The 17,770-nt window shown below is 31.6% G+C and overlaps 1 protein-coding gene across 6 annotated transcripts in view; it reads left to right on the top strand.

The window, feature by feature from the left end:
* Window positions 1-17,770, top strand: part of LOC129915455 (uncharacterized) — an 81,409-nt gene that overhangs the window by 45,533 nt on the left and 18,106 nt on the right. For 2 of the 6 annotated variants that reach the window (XM_055995001.1, XM_055995000.1), the window contains 13 exons: window positions 5,095-5,279; window positions 5,347-5,546; window positions 8,142-8,359; window positions 8,426-8,757; window positions 8,819-9,066; window positions 9,117-10,319; window positions 10,419-10,556; window positions 15,377-15,749; window positions 15,813-16,061; window positions 16,132-16,242; window positions 16,302-16,425; window positions 16,557-16,684; window positions 17,015-17,068. In XM_055995001.1, coding sequence (XP_055850976.1) covers window positions 5,119-5,279; window positions 5,347-5,546; window positions 8,142-8,359; window positions 8,426-8,757; window positions 8,819-9,066; window positions 9,117-10,319; window positions 10,419-10,556; window positions 15,377-15,749; window positions 15,813-16,061; window positions 16,132-16,242; window positions 16,302-16,425; window positions 16,557-16,684; window positions 17,015-17,068 — 3,539 coding nt within the window. In that variant the 5' untranslated portion in view covers window positions 5,095-5,118. Of the gene's footprint in view, window positions 1-5,092; window positions 5,280-5,346; window positions 5,547-8,141; window positions 8,360-8,425; window positions 8,758-8,818; window positions 9,067-9,116; window positions 10,320-10,418; window positions 10,557-15,376; window positions 15,750-15,812; window positions 16,062-16,131; window positions 16,243-16,301; window positions 16,426-16,556; window positions 16,685-17,014; window positions 17,069-17,770 lie in introns of all 6 variants that reach the window. The other 4 variants (XM_055994999.1, XM_055995003.1, XM_055995002.1 and 1 more) reach the window with 4 other exon arrangements.

Genomic DNA, 17,770 nt, shown 5'->3' with positions numbered 1-17,770 from the left:
GCAAGACAGTGGTCCCTTTTTTTTTGTATTCTTGCGAGTGTATGTTTGTTCACACTAAGTTCTGACTGTTTGTAAGCCACCTACATATTTTACAAATACAGATAATCTATAGGTATTTATATTTATCATAATCAAATACCAAAATTCCTTTCACGGTCAAAAATAAAGCTAAGCCAAAATTAGCGAAATTAAATCAATACATCCCTAAGTTTTGGCTCCGTTTAATCTTCTCATGTAATTAACTAGATAAACATTCTCAGACAAAAAACAATTCATCCCAAAGGCAATAATTTCAACATATTTTCCATCTCATACAAATAGACTAGGTATATCTATAATATCGCATTCCATTACCTAAACCACCCACAGGCAATTTAATAGATAGAAAATCAAATTAAGATGTTATTAATTGGCCACATTTGTTGCTGATTGCTCTCTAAAATTTTGGCACGCGACGCTCCTTCGAGAGTCTATTTTATACATCTAATCATGTTATACAATATTTTGTATTTTAAAAAAAAAATACTTTTTCACATATTTTTAAAAATAACTCAAAAAAAAAAAATATATATACATATTAGGGTGGGTCAAAAAAATCGAAATTCTTTTTTTTGAATTGGTACTCCGAAAACTCGATTGCTAGACCCCTCTAGAATATACACACCAAATATGAGCTCTTTATATTAATGGGAAGGTCCTCCGCTTTGCAATTTTCCATTTTTACATCAAGCTTCTACTAAAAAAAAATATTTTTTTTTATTAATTGACTTTTTAGCAAATTTCTTTTCAGATTCTTGTAGGAAATTGAACGCTCTACAAAAAAGGCCTTATACACTTTTTTCGTTTATCTAACCGTTGAATAGATATTTGAGGTAAAAAAATCGAGAAAATCTTTAAAAATTCGTTTTTTGGTCTTAATTTTGTAACAAACTGAAAAATTATAATCACCAAACGCGCAAGACATATTCTTGTTGGAAATTGATTGCTCCACAAAAAAGGTTTTGTTAACTTTTTTCATTAATCTAACCATTCTAAAGATATTCGAGGTCAAAGTTAAAAAAAATTATGAAAACATTTTATATTTTAAAAAATTTTCCAGTTCACTGAAAATTTAATATTTTCAATTTAGCAAGACGTAATCTTGTAGGAGCTTAAACGTTCTACAAAAAATTCCTTGGCATCAAATTGATTGCTTTAACCGTTTAGAAGATATTCGTATCCAAATCGAAATGCATACGGGTCATAAGAAAACTATTGAAATCAGTGAGCATTGGTTTGGATACGAATATCTTCTAAACGGTTAAAGCAATCAATTTCATTCCAAGGAATTTTTTGTAGAACGTTTAAGCCCCTACAAGAATATATCTTGTTGATTTGAAAATTATGAAGTTTCAGTGAATTGGAATTTTTTTTTAAATATAAAAAGTTTTTATATTTTTTTTTAACTTTGACCTCTAATATCTTTAGAATGGTTAGATAATTGAAAAAAGTTATTAAGACCTTTTTTGTGGAGCAGTCAATTCCCAACAAGAATATGTCTTGCGCGTTTGATGATTATAATTTTTCAGTTTGTTACAAAATTAAGACCAAAAAACGATTTTTTAAAGATTTTCTCGATTTTTTTACCTCAAATATCTATTCAACGGTTAGATAAACGAAAAAAGTGTATAAGGCCTTTTTTGTAGAGCGTTCAATTTCCTACAAGAATCTGAAAAGAAATTTGCTAAAAAGTCAATTAATAAAAAAAATATTTTTTTTTAGTAGAAGCTTGATGTAAAAATGGAAAATTGCAAAGCGGAGGACCTTCCCATTAATATAAAGAACTCATATTTGGTGTGTATATTCTAGAGGGGTCTAGCAATCGATTTTTCGGAGTACCAAATCAAAAAAAAAATTTTCGATTTTTTTGACCCACCCTAATACATATGTACCGCTGTTATTTTCAATTGAAAAATCAAAACAATAATTCTTTTAACTGCAAATTTTGCGAAGAAAAAAAAATGTTCTTAAATGCTAAACAATTCAATTAAAAATTTTGTTTTTTTTTTAGTTTATTTTCTCACGTGTATGTTCATTAGCGAAGGTTATTTAGAAGAGCAAGGTAGAGGTGATTATATCCCACCCAATGATTTCCCTATGATTTTCAAACCATCACTTGATGGCAATGGCAACTGCCCATAAATTTCAAATACATAAACATACCTACACCCAAAACATACTACACTTACGCAGCAGTGCCAAGACTTGCGAAGTTTTTTTTCACATTTTAAATGCCAATGGACGACAACGACGACGATGATGATGATGTTGATGTAGTGAAGAGGAGAGGAAAGACGGTTTCCTTTACAAAAACACAAGAGAAAACAAAAAATTTCCTGAATGCATCCGCATTTGAAATTTTTACAATAAAAAAAAAATATAAACAAAATGGCTATGTCGCGTGCTTTTGCTTATAACCTCATATTGTTTATAGTTCTTGTTATGTTTAACATATGTTTTTAGTAAAGTTTTGTGAATGGTACAAATTATGAAATCCTTCACTTTGAAGTTGGTTAAAGGTTTTCTTTTTTCCAACGGTACTTCATTTGTCAAATGATGACTGAAACCACTTTTTCTCTTCTTCGCTTCTGGGCTCCTTTACTTTAAAGTTTAATTTTCTCAAAATTTTGGTTAAATAAAATAAATCAAAAAACTAAATTGTTAATTTTTTTTTGAAAAATTAATTTTCAAAATAATTTGGTTTTAGGTGTTGGTTAATATTTTCTAAAAACTGGCATATCAATTTTTTATTTTCCACAACAATATTTACTAAGAAATAATTTTTTTTTAAATTTTTGCTTAAAATTTGTAAAAATACATCACAATATTAGGCTGAGTTTTTCAAGCTCAAATTCATTTCAAAAGTTATTTGTTTTCTTTGAAGAACAAATTTTAATGTATTTTGTGTTTTATTTAAAAAGTTTATATAAAACATTTTAAAACATAGTTAACTTCAAATCTAAGAATTTTACTAAAATTCCACTACCAAGTCATGAATTTTTTTTTTTATGTCTAGTAAATTTCTCGCTGACATTCATATTTTCAATGACAACTTTTCTTTGTTTTATTACATTGTACGAAAAGCAAGGACAGGGGTCGAATTCGGGCAAACGATTACGATAATACGTTAACAATTTGACTATTGCTGTCTCTATTTAATCAAGATAGAGACAAATAGCGTGAATACGTGAACGTATGATCGAAATCGAATGGCTTAATTCGGCCCAAGACTTTTCCAGTAGAATGGAACGCAATTACAAAAACAAAGAAAAAACTGTCACTCAAAAAAAGTCAATAGTTGCCTTATTTTCAGCGCCGTGAAGCCAGAACTGCGACCTCAAAAATTGGAGCAAATTCTTTTTTTTTGTATTCCCCTAGAATCAAACAACGTATTCCAAAATGAGTTAAAAACGTGTGGTTGAACACTTTCAAAGTCAACTTGTTCCAGGGTTATACATTATCGATATATGTACAAGTACCTACATATTAGGGTTTGAATCAAAACCAATGTATTCCACATTCTTTGAGAATCTGAATCCTGACATAAAGCTATTCCTATGCATGACTTTCAAAAAAACTCTTTTCCAAAATGAATTGGTAAATATTTTTGGGTGACAAAGCGAAGTACAGCCATTTTAAAATCAAAATTACGTGTTTAATTTGATTCATAAGTTGTTTTTTTAATAAAGCGCGATAAAATGCTCAAGAACGTTTTTTAAACATCTCAATACAAGAAAAGTGGAATACATTGTTTTTGTTTCTAGGGGATAGGTTAGTTTGAAAAATGAAAAATCGCCTAAAACGCTAAAATTTTGAGATAGGCTTATAAAACCATTTGCAATCGTGTGTTTACCTCGAGTTCTTCGTACATACTAAAAATTTTATCGTTTTTCCGCCCCCCATTAAGAGATATTCAAAAACTAAATTTTGCACTGAAAAATTCGTATTCCCCTAAAATCCCCATAAAATATTTTTTTCTTAAAAATTTAAAATTGCAATCACTATATCGCTATATCAAAAATCGTCGTTTGTCCACCGTACATTTAGTCTTGTTATTCATAAATAAAAAATCTGGAAGCAAATTTATCACGGCAGATCCAAAATTTTAAAAAATCGCAGTACCTATATAATTACTTTTATTTATCCTAAAACTTCATTAAATCATGTGAAAATTTGCAATAGCATGTCACTTTAAACATTTTAAAACATTCGTGAAATTATTAATTTAGCAAAGAGATTTTTTTAATTTTCTACAAAAAGTTAAAATTTGACCTGTTTCCCTTTTGATGCAAGGTCCTCAATTATAGTTTTATTTGTCACACAAATCATAATTAAGAAATAACATTCAAATATATCACGAGAGAAAGTAATTTTCGAGAGAAATATGTATTTGGTACAAGAACACTGGGACTAGAATGCAATATCTAGAAAATTCGTTTAATGTAATTCATTTTGCTTGACAATCTAGAACAAACAAAGTCCATTCGAATATCGAAGCCAAAATGTTTTTTTTCCCAGGATTTTAACTATCAAACATACATTAGTCAACCTTTAATTTAACAGAACTCATATTTCCGGTCAAAGAAGTTTTTGAGACTTAATTTGTTAAGGTAGGGTGAGCGCTCTTATCTATGAAAAATAGATCAGAAAATGAGCATAGTTCAAAAATCGGAAAAGAAAAAACTTTTTTTTGCATACCCACATTAATGTTGAAATATTCGAAAATATACATTAAATTCAATTCATACGTATTTAAGAATATTTTCTTTAAACAAATACTTGACCTTACTCGAAATCATCCACATGTCAAAAATGCGCAACTGATTTTTGTTTGGCTTGTTGAGTTTTCAATGTACCAACATCATATACCTACCTACTTATCTACCTACATTCAAAACTACACAAGTATTATGATGTACATATTATAGCAATTTGAAATGTTGATTTATAAAATTCTTATTCATTACAAATGCCGAAGAGCAAATAAATAGACCATGACTATATAACTTTGTAATCATTTTAATTTGTACTTATTTGTTGTCTTTTTTCTTTCAGAATAAATAATAATTGCTTCCCAAAATGGTGATAGGTGATACAGATGGTGCTGCGGTACCGGAAGGCGTCAATACATTGGCGCATCCCTCCGGTATTCCGCAAGATAAGATTGACAATATAATGAGCGGCATTAGCAATACGGGTGCTGTAAAAATGAATAATCACAGAAAGAAATTGCGACAAAGGTAAATTTTAAAATATAGTATTAGATATTGTTTACACGTGTTACAATTATTTTAAATTTATTTACAGATTTGATATTATAAAGAAACTTGGACAAGGTACATATGGTAAAGTTCAGTTGGGCATTAATAAAGAAACTGGACAAGAAGTTGCAATTAAGACAATAAAAAAATGTAAAATAGAAGCCGAAGCTGATTTGGTGCGCATTCGGAGAGAAGTTCAAATTATGAGCTCAGTACAGCATCCAAATATAATACACATTTATGAAGGTAAGTAATTTATTTTATTTTTTCCCATCCCGAATAGTGTCGAAGGTTTTGTTAAAAATTTTAATTTAAGCGGATCAGTTAGTATTTTTAAAATAACATTACGTCGGAGGAAAGCAAAATTGTTCTAAGTCCTTAACAAATCCTATCGAGCTAGAACAATTTTGCTTTCCACAGACGATTCGATAGTCGTATTATGTTGGTAAAAATGCCAAGATCGATGTAGTCAAGTTAAAAAATAAAGCTAGGTTCTCTTGACAAAGACATAAAAGGTTATTAGTACATATAACCTTCTTAGAATTTGGCGCAGTGATTAAATAGATCGTTTAAATCCAATCAGAACACAATCCAACACTTTTATAGAACCTATAAATTTGGCAGTCTTAGATTTAAAATTCCATAAATTAATTTAATTCGACTTAAACACTGTTTTCCAAAGTAACAAATAGAATTCAGTTCAACAATCAGTACTATCTAATTTGTTCTGTTTGATTTCTGCATATCTGACCTATCTCTTAATTCAAATTTCATATTTTTGCCCAAATAACTCAATTTTTCGGGGTATGAAAGAGATTCTGTACGAACTAAATTTACTTTTCATTTTTGTTTCAAGTATTTGTTAGGTACATTGTTTTTGTTTCGATCGGAACGTGCAAGAAAGTAATCTGCTTTCTTTGTGACTATTAAGGACGAGTCTAGAAAAGTCTTACTCTTATCGGAAAGTGAATGATTTTTTCTTTGCGACAAGTCGTTGCCGAGATATTCGTCACTATCATTAGTCCCGATATAACAAATTCGTTCTACGAATCCTGAAAAAAAGTCCCATTATTCCCGTCACACTAGAAGTATTTACATAGAAATTCAGAGTTTGTCAAAAGTATTATTTATTGCAAGCTCCAAAATAGGAAACTATTTTCAGTTTGGCTTGAACCATGGTACTGTTTTTCAGTACTCGTAGTACGAATTTGAAACGTTAAGGCTTGTGATAGGGCCGATTGAGACTTACGCGTTTTTTAAAACATTAGATCTGAACCAAATAATACGCAAACCAACCTCCAATACTTCATACCAAAATTGTTGACGTCAGATTCTCTGCATTTTACTCTTCATTAATTGAACTAACATGATATTAGCATGGAAGCAACCAGCTTCACTCTTATTTCTGGTGTTATTTTATTTTCTACCCTTCATTTAGAAGTGATATTTTTAGGTAATTTTTGTTGGGAATTTTCTGTTGGCGAATATTTTTGTCCAATAACTCCCAAAAATGTTTTGATCACAGTCCTGTGGAGTAACTAGCAACTGGTGCAGTCAAGTAATGGCATTTCCACAGGTTTGCGCAATTCCTGACTTGTGTTGCGGGTCATTGCCCTTGTGGAATCTAAAATTTTGACGAATATCCAACTTTTCGGCACTTTGCCTAGAATCGTTTTTCGATATTGTGTCCACCATTCTTTTAATGAATTCAACATTTTCCACATCGATTGCAGCCATACAGGCCCACTATTTACGCTTTCTCCGCCATACTTCCCAGTCTTGCTGTCAGGTTCTTCGGTTTAAACTCTGTATTTGGCTTCCGCCCCATCCTAAAACACAGAAATATCATTTTCACAGAAGACAAGGTATCTTCTTTGGTTTTACTTGCTTTTTAAGAGAAGCTCGTCCATTCTGGTCTCAGCAATGAAATGAAATGAATGAAATGCACGTTTTTACCAATTCAATCAGAGTTTCAGTTGTGACTCTGGATTAAATTTAATTTTTTGAACAATTTATCTTTTATAATATTAACCAGCTGCTTGAAAATTTGGGGTTACTAATTGGAGGTTAATTTGGGAATTAACAAATTACAAGTTACATTGTCAATATTGCTTTTCAAAATATTCCCTCAAACTATTTCTAGAAGTACGTTGACGTTTTTGAATGAGCTTCGTCCTAGTTTTAATTCTTTGTATCACTCATACACTCAGTTCATCGATAGTGCTTCGTCACCAAAAGCCTTTTCGAGTCGATCAATAGACTCTTGCTGAGATATACCAACTCTGAAATCGTACAAAAAACTATAGAACGGGACTTAATAATAATAATCGAATTTTTGAAGTTACTGGGCAGGTTCAGAAACTGTAGAACTAAATATTTAATCAATTCAAATTCCGGTCTCTGATTGGACAATAGTAAAAAAAAATTCCTTCCAATCTAGGCAATTTTGTTGGAAAGCTGAATTAGTCAAGAAAAATCTCCTTGACTCGATTTACTATTCTACCTCAATAGCCGTTTAGAAATAGACGTTGAGTAAATATTTAGTGAACTAAATATTTAGTTTCCTGAACGTGCCCAATTTAAAAAGAATGTCCCAAAATGCGAACAGAAAAGGTCTAAAGGAAAAAAATTCCAACTTTGCTACCGTTCTCAAAATTTGTCGCTATACATTCTAGGTTATTTTAACCCCGCAACATTACAGACAGCCTCTCCCCGAAAATCGGTATTAAAATCTTGGACATATTCTGTTTTTCCTTTGAATATACACGTTTTAATTTGAAAGTAAACACTTAAAAAACACTAAAAAACAACATCAATATTTTCTTCTTTTTTTTCAAACAGTCTTTGAAAACCGTGAAAAAATGGTTCTAGTCATGGAATTTGCTGCTGGCGGAGAACTATACGATTATTTGTCAGAACGTAAAGTCCTAAATGAAGAAGAAGCTCGACGAATATTCCGTCAAGTATCCACCGCTGTTTACTATTGCCATAAACATAAAATTTGTCATCGTGATTTAAAATTAGAAAATATATTACTTGATGAAAATGGCAATGCTAAAGTAAGTTTTCCTTTTTCAAAAACCAAAACTAATTATCTAACTGAATTTTTTCTTTACTTTCTTAAGATTGCCGATTTTGGTTTATCAAATGTATTCGATGAACAACGACTCCTATCAACATTTTGTGGTTCACCATTGTATGCATCGCCAGAAATTGTCGAAGGTACACCATATCAGGGGCCTGAAGTCGATTGTTGGTCATTGGGTGTATTACTCTACACTTTGGTCTATGGATCAATGCCATTCGATGGATCAAATTTTAAACGACTTGTTAAACAAATCAGTCAAGGTGATTACTATGAACCAAAAAAGCCATCTAGAGCTTCATCATTGATCAGAGAAATGTTGACAGTTTGTCCGCGTAAGAGGGCAACCATTGAACAAATTTGTAGCCACTGGTAAACCTTGAATCTAAAAATTCCAAAATCAAAGTTAATACTGTTCCTTTATTTACTCAAGGTGGGTGAATGAAAACGATAATGTGTCATGTTTGGATCTAGCTGAGAATCTTGCTAACCAAACACCCGTTCGATTGGATGTCCTATTGTCACTATCGCCTCCATCAGTTCATGCAGAACAACTGGTTGTTCCAAATGCAGACACAAATACCAAGGCTAATGAGAGAGTACCACGAAGTCATTCGGTGGGTTCGATTAGGGATATGGGAAACACAGAAGCAGAGAGACGAATCCTAGATATGGTTGCAGGTAAGATATTAAACTTACAAGTTCTTCCCAAATTAATGTATTTTTTTAAGCTGGCGGAGAAGCTGCATTAATGCCATCACCAACTCGCACAATAACACCGGCTCAAAGCCCCGTACAAGTCAAGCGAAAACTTGTGACGACAGTCTCAACAGAAAGCGCCGCTGGTGCAGTTAAGAAAAAAGAACGCCCTATGGAAGGAGCTGTGGCTAATGAAGCCAATGAACAGCCCGAACCGCCTACAAAAATGGACGTAACTGAGAGTGTTGTAGAGACTGAAAGTAATAAAACACCAACGGCAGGTGGTGAATTCTCGAAACAAGACATGAAATTGGTTGAGAATTTGTGTAATCAATTGATGCAAGATACACCACCTCAGGTACCACCACCATCCGTACCGCCATCATCACAAATACCCTCAGATCAACAACAACAACAAACATTGGCTCGACAAAAGACGGCTGCTAAATTAGATGCAGTCACAGAAGCAATTGAAGAAGCACATCCCGAAGAAAATAGCGCCACAAAGGTTATTAAAAAGTTTGTCAACAAACACAAGACCGCTGATCTTGTGGCAGCCTTAAATAAAATCTCTCCCGAGAAGACTACCGATGATGCAGTTAAAGCACATGCAATGTCACACGTTCGAAAGAGTAGCCTTCCCGATGAATCGCTCAATAAATTTGTTGCGGATCGTCGAAAATCACGTATTCTAGAAACGGCGGAAAAGTTTCAAAATATGGGAGGCTCAAATATTGAAAAACCAAAGAATTTCTCGGCGATATCCGGTGTTAGTGTGGGTAATTTTAAGAAAGAATTCGAAAGAAAAGCTTCACTTACGAGTGTGCCAACATCGGCAGAACGTCGTGCACTCGAAAAACGATCCGAATCGGTTACTAAAGATCAAACAGCTGAACCCCAAATTGCATCAAAGAAGGAGACTTCTTCGAAATTACCACCATCAGAGGTGGTGTCATCATCTGGAGTAAACAATAACTCACAGCCATTATCACCCAGCAATTCAGTGGAAGAAAGTGGTTCAAAGAATTCAATTACAAACTTTTCTCTCGAAGAGGCCAGACGTTCAATGGAGAATTCAATTGCATTACTCAAACAGGCTCAAAATGAATCATCCAAAGAAGTCGATCAATTGTGTGCAAAGACGGAAAATGTTGCTGTGTCCGATGATCATTTGACAGAACGAGAAAGGAAACTTAAGAATGCCCGAGCAATTATTGGCAATGCAATACAACCAGGTGAGAATTAATCACCAAAAAAAAATTTTCGTTATCATCTTTCAGGATTAGATAGAAAAAAACAAAGCAATCCCTCGCATATCATATCATATTTTTTAGGTATACGCAGGCCATCTCTGTTCGGAATGGGTGGTGGCCGTTCGATATCGGGCAGTGCTGTCATACCCGATACACGACAAATTCGGCTTGGTTCAGCTGGCCGATTTGAGGTACCCATGTCGTACTCAGGGTTTAAAAGTAAGTTTTCCTTTTTCTGTTAGGGTTTTTTTTTTCTCACAAAAAAAAATATTGTTCTTTCAAAAGTTCTCAATAAAAAAAAATTAAAGTCCTTGAAAATAGTTTAATAAACCCTGAAAATATAAAAAACCTTCAATGTTTTTGTAACTCTTTTTTGTATCCAATATTTTAATATTTATACAAATCTTATATTGTAGATATATTCAAACCCTCACAAATAACTGAAGCACTTTTAAAATACACTTTTTGTAGCTAAAAAAGATAAAAAAGGAAAAACAATTAGATACACGGCTTTTTTTTTAGTTAAAACGCACAGTTACTTTATAGATAATTTTTTTTACCAAATTCAATACTTATTCTAAATTATATATGATTTATTTTTTTCTAATGTTAGTTCCTTTTAAAGTTCCTTTTAATGTAAAAATTCTGGCAGTTTAGTAATTGCTATCTTGTCTCAGAGAAAACGCGATATCCAACACGGTTTGATGTTCCAGATAGCCATTTAGCAATTAAATTTCTTGTCTCTACAAAATCAAACACAGTAATAGACTATCAAAAATCTCTAAGGCAGGCATGTCAAACTTGCGGCCCGCGGGCCGCATGCGGCCCACAACGCTTAACTCTGCGGCCCAGTCCACATTTTTTATAAGTTTATAATTTACAGTAATTTGCCATATTATTAGGCCTAAGCGAAAAAATTGCAATTTTTTGTTTCATGTTGCTCAATTTTTAAAGTTTTTGTTGAGATATCCAAAATGTTTTTTGTCTCATTTAATTTTAAATTTTGATAAAAAATAACGTACAGCCCTAAAAGACGTTTTTTGAGGATTTCATGACCAGAGAAATTCCAGATTGGTCCAATACTTTAATTTTTGTATAGAAGAATAACGTGACATTCTTAATTTTATGGCAAGAACCCCATTATGCACAAATATAGCATCTTTGAGCCTCAAGCATATTCCGAAATCGTAGAATCAAAACGAAAATGTCTTTAAGAGCTTAATTCCTTTTACACGTTATTATTTATCGAAATTTATGAATTCTTTTACTTTTTTTAAGTTAATCCGTATCTATCCTTATCGGTCGTATCAAAAATAATCCACAAAAAAATATAAACTTTCATACTGAGTATGAAAAAGGCTTGCAGATTTATGTCTTTGAAAGACAAGTTCTCTTGATTTTCTTCGCTTTTTTCCTGTTAAATTTACCTGTCGATGCGAGTTGTTATTTAAGTCATTAAGACGAATGAGTTACCTATAAGATCCAGCCTAACTAACCTTGGTCTTAGAAAACATGGTAAATGGAATACATTAATGTAATCATTTTTCCTGTTTTATTTTTAATAATTTGTTTTATAAAAATTTTAGTTCTACTTTTTTCTGCGGCCCATAAAAATTTTGATCTCGCTGTTTTGGCCCTTCGTTACCATTGAGTTTGACATGCCTGCTCTAAGGCATGTTCTCTAATGACTAATGTAGGAGCTGCTCCGGCGAAGTAGAAGAGGAGAACAGTTCAACATTATCTTCGTACCTGACTTAGTATTTCCAATAAAAGAAAACTCCATCTAGGAGAATTCTTCTACAAAGATATTAGTGATTTATTGAAAATAGACGTTAAAAGTCTATCCCTGTTTATTAGAAGCTCCGAGGGATATGAGTAGTAGATTTGTTTGTGCTCAAGGTACAAGAACAATCGTCTTGTCCAATTGAATATTTCCGACTAATAAGCAATTTTCGAATTCCTTTTTTATGCCTCACAGTGGGGCAAAATGACTGAATATGTTTTATTTAATCTGCCAGTACAGTAAGGAGCCGGCAATTTCACATGTAGACTCCTGAGATTCTTACTAAGTGATTTCAAATCATAAAAATGCCACGCCCATAAAACGCCCACTTTAAAACTCACTTTTTTGGAATTGATGAACAATTTTTGTAAAATATCAAGTTTAAAAGTTTATTTAAAGGCTAGACAAACGTAGTTATAATATTTGTTTGGGTTTTCATAACTATGCTTTCTTACGCATTCTCAGTAATATGTTGTAAGAATATTTAGTTACACATCTTTGTAATTTCCTAAATATTTTATTTCATTATTTTTTTATGTTTACTTAATTTTCATTCATTTCTTTTTCTGAAAACTAAAATCTGACTTCAAGCCAATCACTACTGTCACCATCAAAAATGATAGCTTCCGCGATGCTGAAGACCGTAAACAAAATATTTTGTCAGAGAAAATTAAATTCTAAAATTTACTTTATAGATAATTTTTTTTTACCAAATTCAATACTTATTCTAAATTATATATGATTTATTTTTTTCTAATGTTAGTTCCTTTTAATGTAAAAATTCTGGCAGTTAAGTAATTTCTATCTTGTCTCAGAGAAAACGCGATATCCAACACAGTTGGATCTTCCAGATAGCCATTTAGCAATTAAATTTCTTGTCTCTACAAAATCAAACACAGTAATAGACTATCAAAAATCTCTAAGGCATGTTCTCTAATGACTAATGTAGGAGCTGCTCCGGCGAAGTAGAAGAGGAGAACAGTTCAACATTATCTTCGTACCTGACTTAGTATTTCCAATAAAAGAAAACTCCATCTAGGAGAATTCTTCTACAAAGATATTAGTGATTTATTGAAAATAGACGTTAAAAGTCTATCCCTGTTTATTAGAAGCTCCGAGAGATATGAGTAGTAGATTTGTTTGTGCTCAAGGTACAAGCACAATCGTCTTGTCCAATTGAATATTTCCGACTAATAAGCAATTTTCGAATTCCTTTTTTTACGCCTCACAGTGGGGCAAAATGACTGAATATGTTTTATTTAATCTGCCAGTACAGTAAGGAGCCGGAAATTTCTCATGAAGACTCCTGAGATTCTTACTAAGTGATTTCAAATCATAAAACTGCCACGCCCATTAAACGCCCACTTTAAAACTCACTTTTTTTGGAATTGATGAACAATTTTTGTAAAATATCAAGTTTAAAAGTTTATTTAAAGGCTAGACAAACGTAGTTTAGTCATAACTATGCTTTCTTACGCATTCTCAGTAATATGTTGTAAGAAAATTAGTTAGACATCTTTGTAATTTCCTAAATATTTTATTTCATTATTTTTTATGTTTATTTAATTTTCATTCATTTCTTTTTCTGAAAACTAAAATATGACTTCAAGCCAATCACTACTGTCACCATCAAAAATGATAGCTTCCGCAATGCCGAAGATCGTAAACAAAATATTTTGTCAGAGAAAATTAAATTCTAAAATTTGAATATTTAGAAAAATATTTTTCTCGTGACCGTAGGACGCATTGAATATATCACAACTCTATATTATTTTTCAAAATACATAATGTACCTCCAAAATCTGGATTTAGGGACAAAAAAACGTTTTTAGGCCTTCAAACATTCCAATTACTCCTAACATATTTTGAAAAACAAAGTATGCAGTTTTAATATATTCAATATGCTTTACAAAACGTATTGGGTCAAGAGAAAAATATTTTTAAATTTAGTTTTTTTGTTAAACAGTGTATTGCAATATTTTTTTTCTAAAAAACAAAGAAGCCAAAAAACTAAGCTAAATAAAAAATTGGACAGATATGTCTCAAGTTATTTTTTTTTTTTGCTTTCTAATACCACAAACATTATTTCAAATACTTTTCGTTCTGATTTTTGGTGAATTATTTCCCAAACATCGAATTTCACGGTTTTGACTTTTAAACGTCCATATCTCGAGTTCCAGATTTTTCAATTTTTTTTTTTTGTATGTGTGACTTTTAAATATTAACATTATCTATCGATTCCAGTATCAACCTTTTTCTACTACATTTTGTTAAGGAAATATGTAGCTTTTTGGTCTTTTTCTAAATTCACCTCAGTTTACCCTACTAAAATTTCAAATTTCTAAAAGTCCTGAATATTCAAGTTAATTTTCTCTTACATAATATTTTGTTTACACCTCTTAGACTTATCCTATAAGTAGGGTGGCGTTGTCGAAAAAAAAACTCAAAAAAGAACTTTAGCCTTGACAGGATGTAGCCAATCAACCCATGTGCATAGGTACTGTTTCTTTAGACACTAAGCTTAAGAAAATAAAACTCTTAACTGGTATAACGATGAGAGTAGGTCGTCCCAATCAATTATCGAAATTTCTGAAAAAAGACCGATTTTGCAAAAAAAAAATCCCAGCAGTACCTATTGCCGTTAATGCTGTTTTCGAATTGAGGTTTGGGTTTATTGACATTTAGTTCACTCATTTTTCTCAAAATTGTTCTGTACAATTTCGTTTCTTCTGTGATTCATCCTCCTTTTGAAAAAAATTTGAGGTGTTAAGACAATTTTCTTTTGTTTTATAGAATTTGTTTTCAAATCAGCGACGTTTCAAGTTATTTTTAACTGAAAATTTGTTCTTAAAATAAATACATTCAAACCCAATCTTCAAAGAATTTTTTATTTCCTAATGCTTCAGGGAATTCAACCGAAAAAAATTCATGATACTTTCAGTTTCCATCGATATTCTTATCTTCTAGCATCAATTTCCATTCAGTAATTTTTACTTTTAGAATCCAATAAAAAGCACAATTTTATCGAAAACCATTTCCACTTATTTAAATAATTTGTATGTAAAAAGTCCTTTTTTATTTTATTGTTTAGACACAGCCAAAAATATTCCATTTATTTATTAAATAACTATAATATCTGTCTGATGAAAACTATTCACTATTCCCATTCCCCATTCCATTTATTTGTATAAAACCATTTCTATTCAAAAATTACCTACTATTGCCGACAAATTAAATCAAATTTTGCAATTTGCAGCATCCCCCACAATGGGTGAACCACCGCAACAACCTCAGCCACCACCAGGAACTGTTAAAACTTCACGTGCTGAAATTACTCTTAAATCAGCAACTCTCCCGCGGCGTAAACCAACTACAAAAACCGAAATTCAATTGGACATTAAACCTAGAATTATGGAGCAATCACCAATGCGTTTTACCACCGAAATGCAACATCCAGTGCCCGATCTACGAAGTGCACCTGTACGTGAGGGACCATATAGTCCATTGTCTCAATCCATACATCAAAGAGCTACAAGTTTGGAACCGACACGAGAACAATCCAGAGAACATATTATACCAATTCAAAGGCCTCCGGTTTATACACGAACAAGTTCCAACACAACAACAAGGTAAATTTGTTAATCATTAGTATTTCCTTCATGATGAGTCAATTTTGTTTGTGTGTTTTGTAGGTCAGGATCATTGTCACGACAATCGACTCTTGAATCTGAGTCAGATATTACTTCAACAAATCAGTCACAATCAACTATTACTGGTTCCTCTCAGCCAATTAAGAAAAGTCCTCGTGAATTTATTATACCAATTGCTGTGGAAGGTGGTGGTTATATAACCCCTAGGGCAGGTAGTATTGAACCATCTGAATCTAGCCAGACAACGACAAGTGGATCTACATTTAGTCGTATTAGACCAAGACGTATTGGGTAAAAATGTTTACATAAATAATTTAATGCTTAATTTATTTAAATAAAATAAAAAAAAAATAATTTTTAGGCTTTTGTCAGAAGCAGACGAAGAAAATCTTCAATTCCCTAAAATCAGAACGGCTTCGATAACCAGGGAGGGAGGAGAAGATGAGCCAAGGTTTACACTTCATCGACTAAGGTAAGTTTTCATTCAAATGATTTTTACAAAAGTTAACAAATTTGATTTGCCTTTTCTAGGAGTTCCCGGCCAGTAAAGAAAGCCAGTCAAGAGAATGATTCACAAAGTTCTGGTGAGGAAGACGACGATGATGGCTTTGAAATTCTTACAGCTGAGAATCTATTCTCAACTCTCTTACAACGAGTAAGTTACAATGGAAAATCTTCTTAAATAAATATATAAAACCTTTGTTTTATTTTATTTTATTTTATTATATTATTTTGTATCCTATTTTATTTTATTTAATTTTATATTATTTTATTTTATTTTAATAGGTCCGAGCATTAACAAATCGACTGAATGTGAATAATGACTTTACGTCTGGATTTCCAAATTCAAGTCGTTTACTAAGCAATATGCGACAAAATCAAAGTCCATTTTGGAATCAGGAGCCATTCGCAAGGTGAGTCTTTTTAAAACATGGTCATTGTGTTATATAATGTCGACTTAATATACAAGCTGTTGCAATGTTTTATATATTTTATTTAACTCAAAAAGAACTACAGCGCTGAGTAAATCTAACACTTCTAACGATTATTATTTTTTTTTTTTTTCAAATTTTTGCTTTCATGCTGCGCCAAAATTACTAACGGTTATAAATAATTGTTAAATAATAACTCAAACACACATACACCAAAATATTGTACAAAACTAACTAACGCTTATGTACATTTAAAATGAATGCACTTAACTACTTCCTTTGTACATAAACCAATACACAATAATGTCAAAGATCACAATTTAATTATTCATATACAAGTGAAACAGTTGAAGAAACAAAGCAAACGTAAGTAGTATCTATTATATCGCTTCAAAAAGTTTCTTAATAGCTTTTAATGTGAATTATTTTTTATTTTAATGAATTATTACAAAAAATTAAATCAAAATAATAATATTCATAAACACACAATAATAAAAATAAAATGTTAGAACAAAGTCATTTCTGTCGTTACACTACTGTAGACTTTGGTTTGTGGAATTTCGATACATTTAGTTAAAAAGAAGTTATTCGGTCTTATCACGATTTCCATTCGTATTGGAAATTTTCTACGATTCCTGAAAAAACAATCATAAAATCCGAACGTATCATCAAAATGAAAATGCGTCGCTTCTGTGATTTTAGCAACTCATCAGAAAACCAAATACAATATTTTAACAAACAAAAAAAAAAATCCAGAAAAAACGTTCCTCATACGCCAGAGTGACTTTATTTTATTTAAAAATTAATCACATACTTGATTATAACATATACACAGGATGAATTGAAATAGAAAGAATTCAAACATCCGCCAGTTTTAGGAAAAAAGTATTGGGTCAGAAAATAAAATTTCCCTGAAAATGAAATTAAAGTGTGAGTAAAACCTGCATTGCTACCCGAAAAGTATTATTCCTGTCAAACATCAAAATAAGATGTTTTAATACCAGGAAATCAAATTAAATGATATTTATTTATAAAATTCCCACTTTTTTGGTAAATCGAAATGAATAT

The sequence above is a fragment of the Episyrphus balteatus genome, chromosome 3 (genome assembly GCF_945859705.1).
Source record: "Episyrphus balteatus chromosome 3, idEpiBalt1.1, whole genome shotgun sequence".
NCBI classification, from domain to species: Eukaryota; Metazoa; Arthropoda; class Insecta; order Diptera; family Syrphidae; genus Episyrphus; species Episyrphus balteatus.
This window is presented reverse-complemented; position numbering and strand designations above follow the sequence as displayed.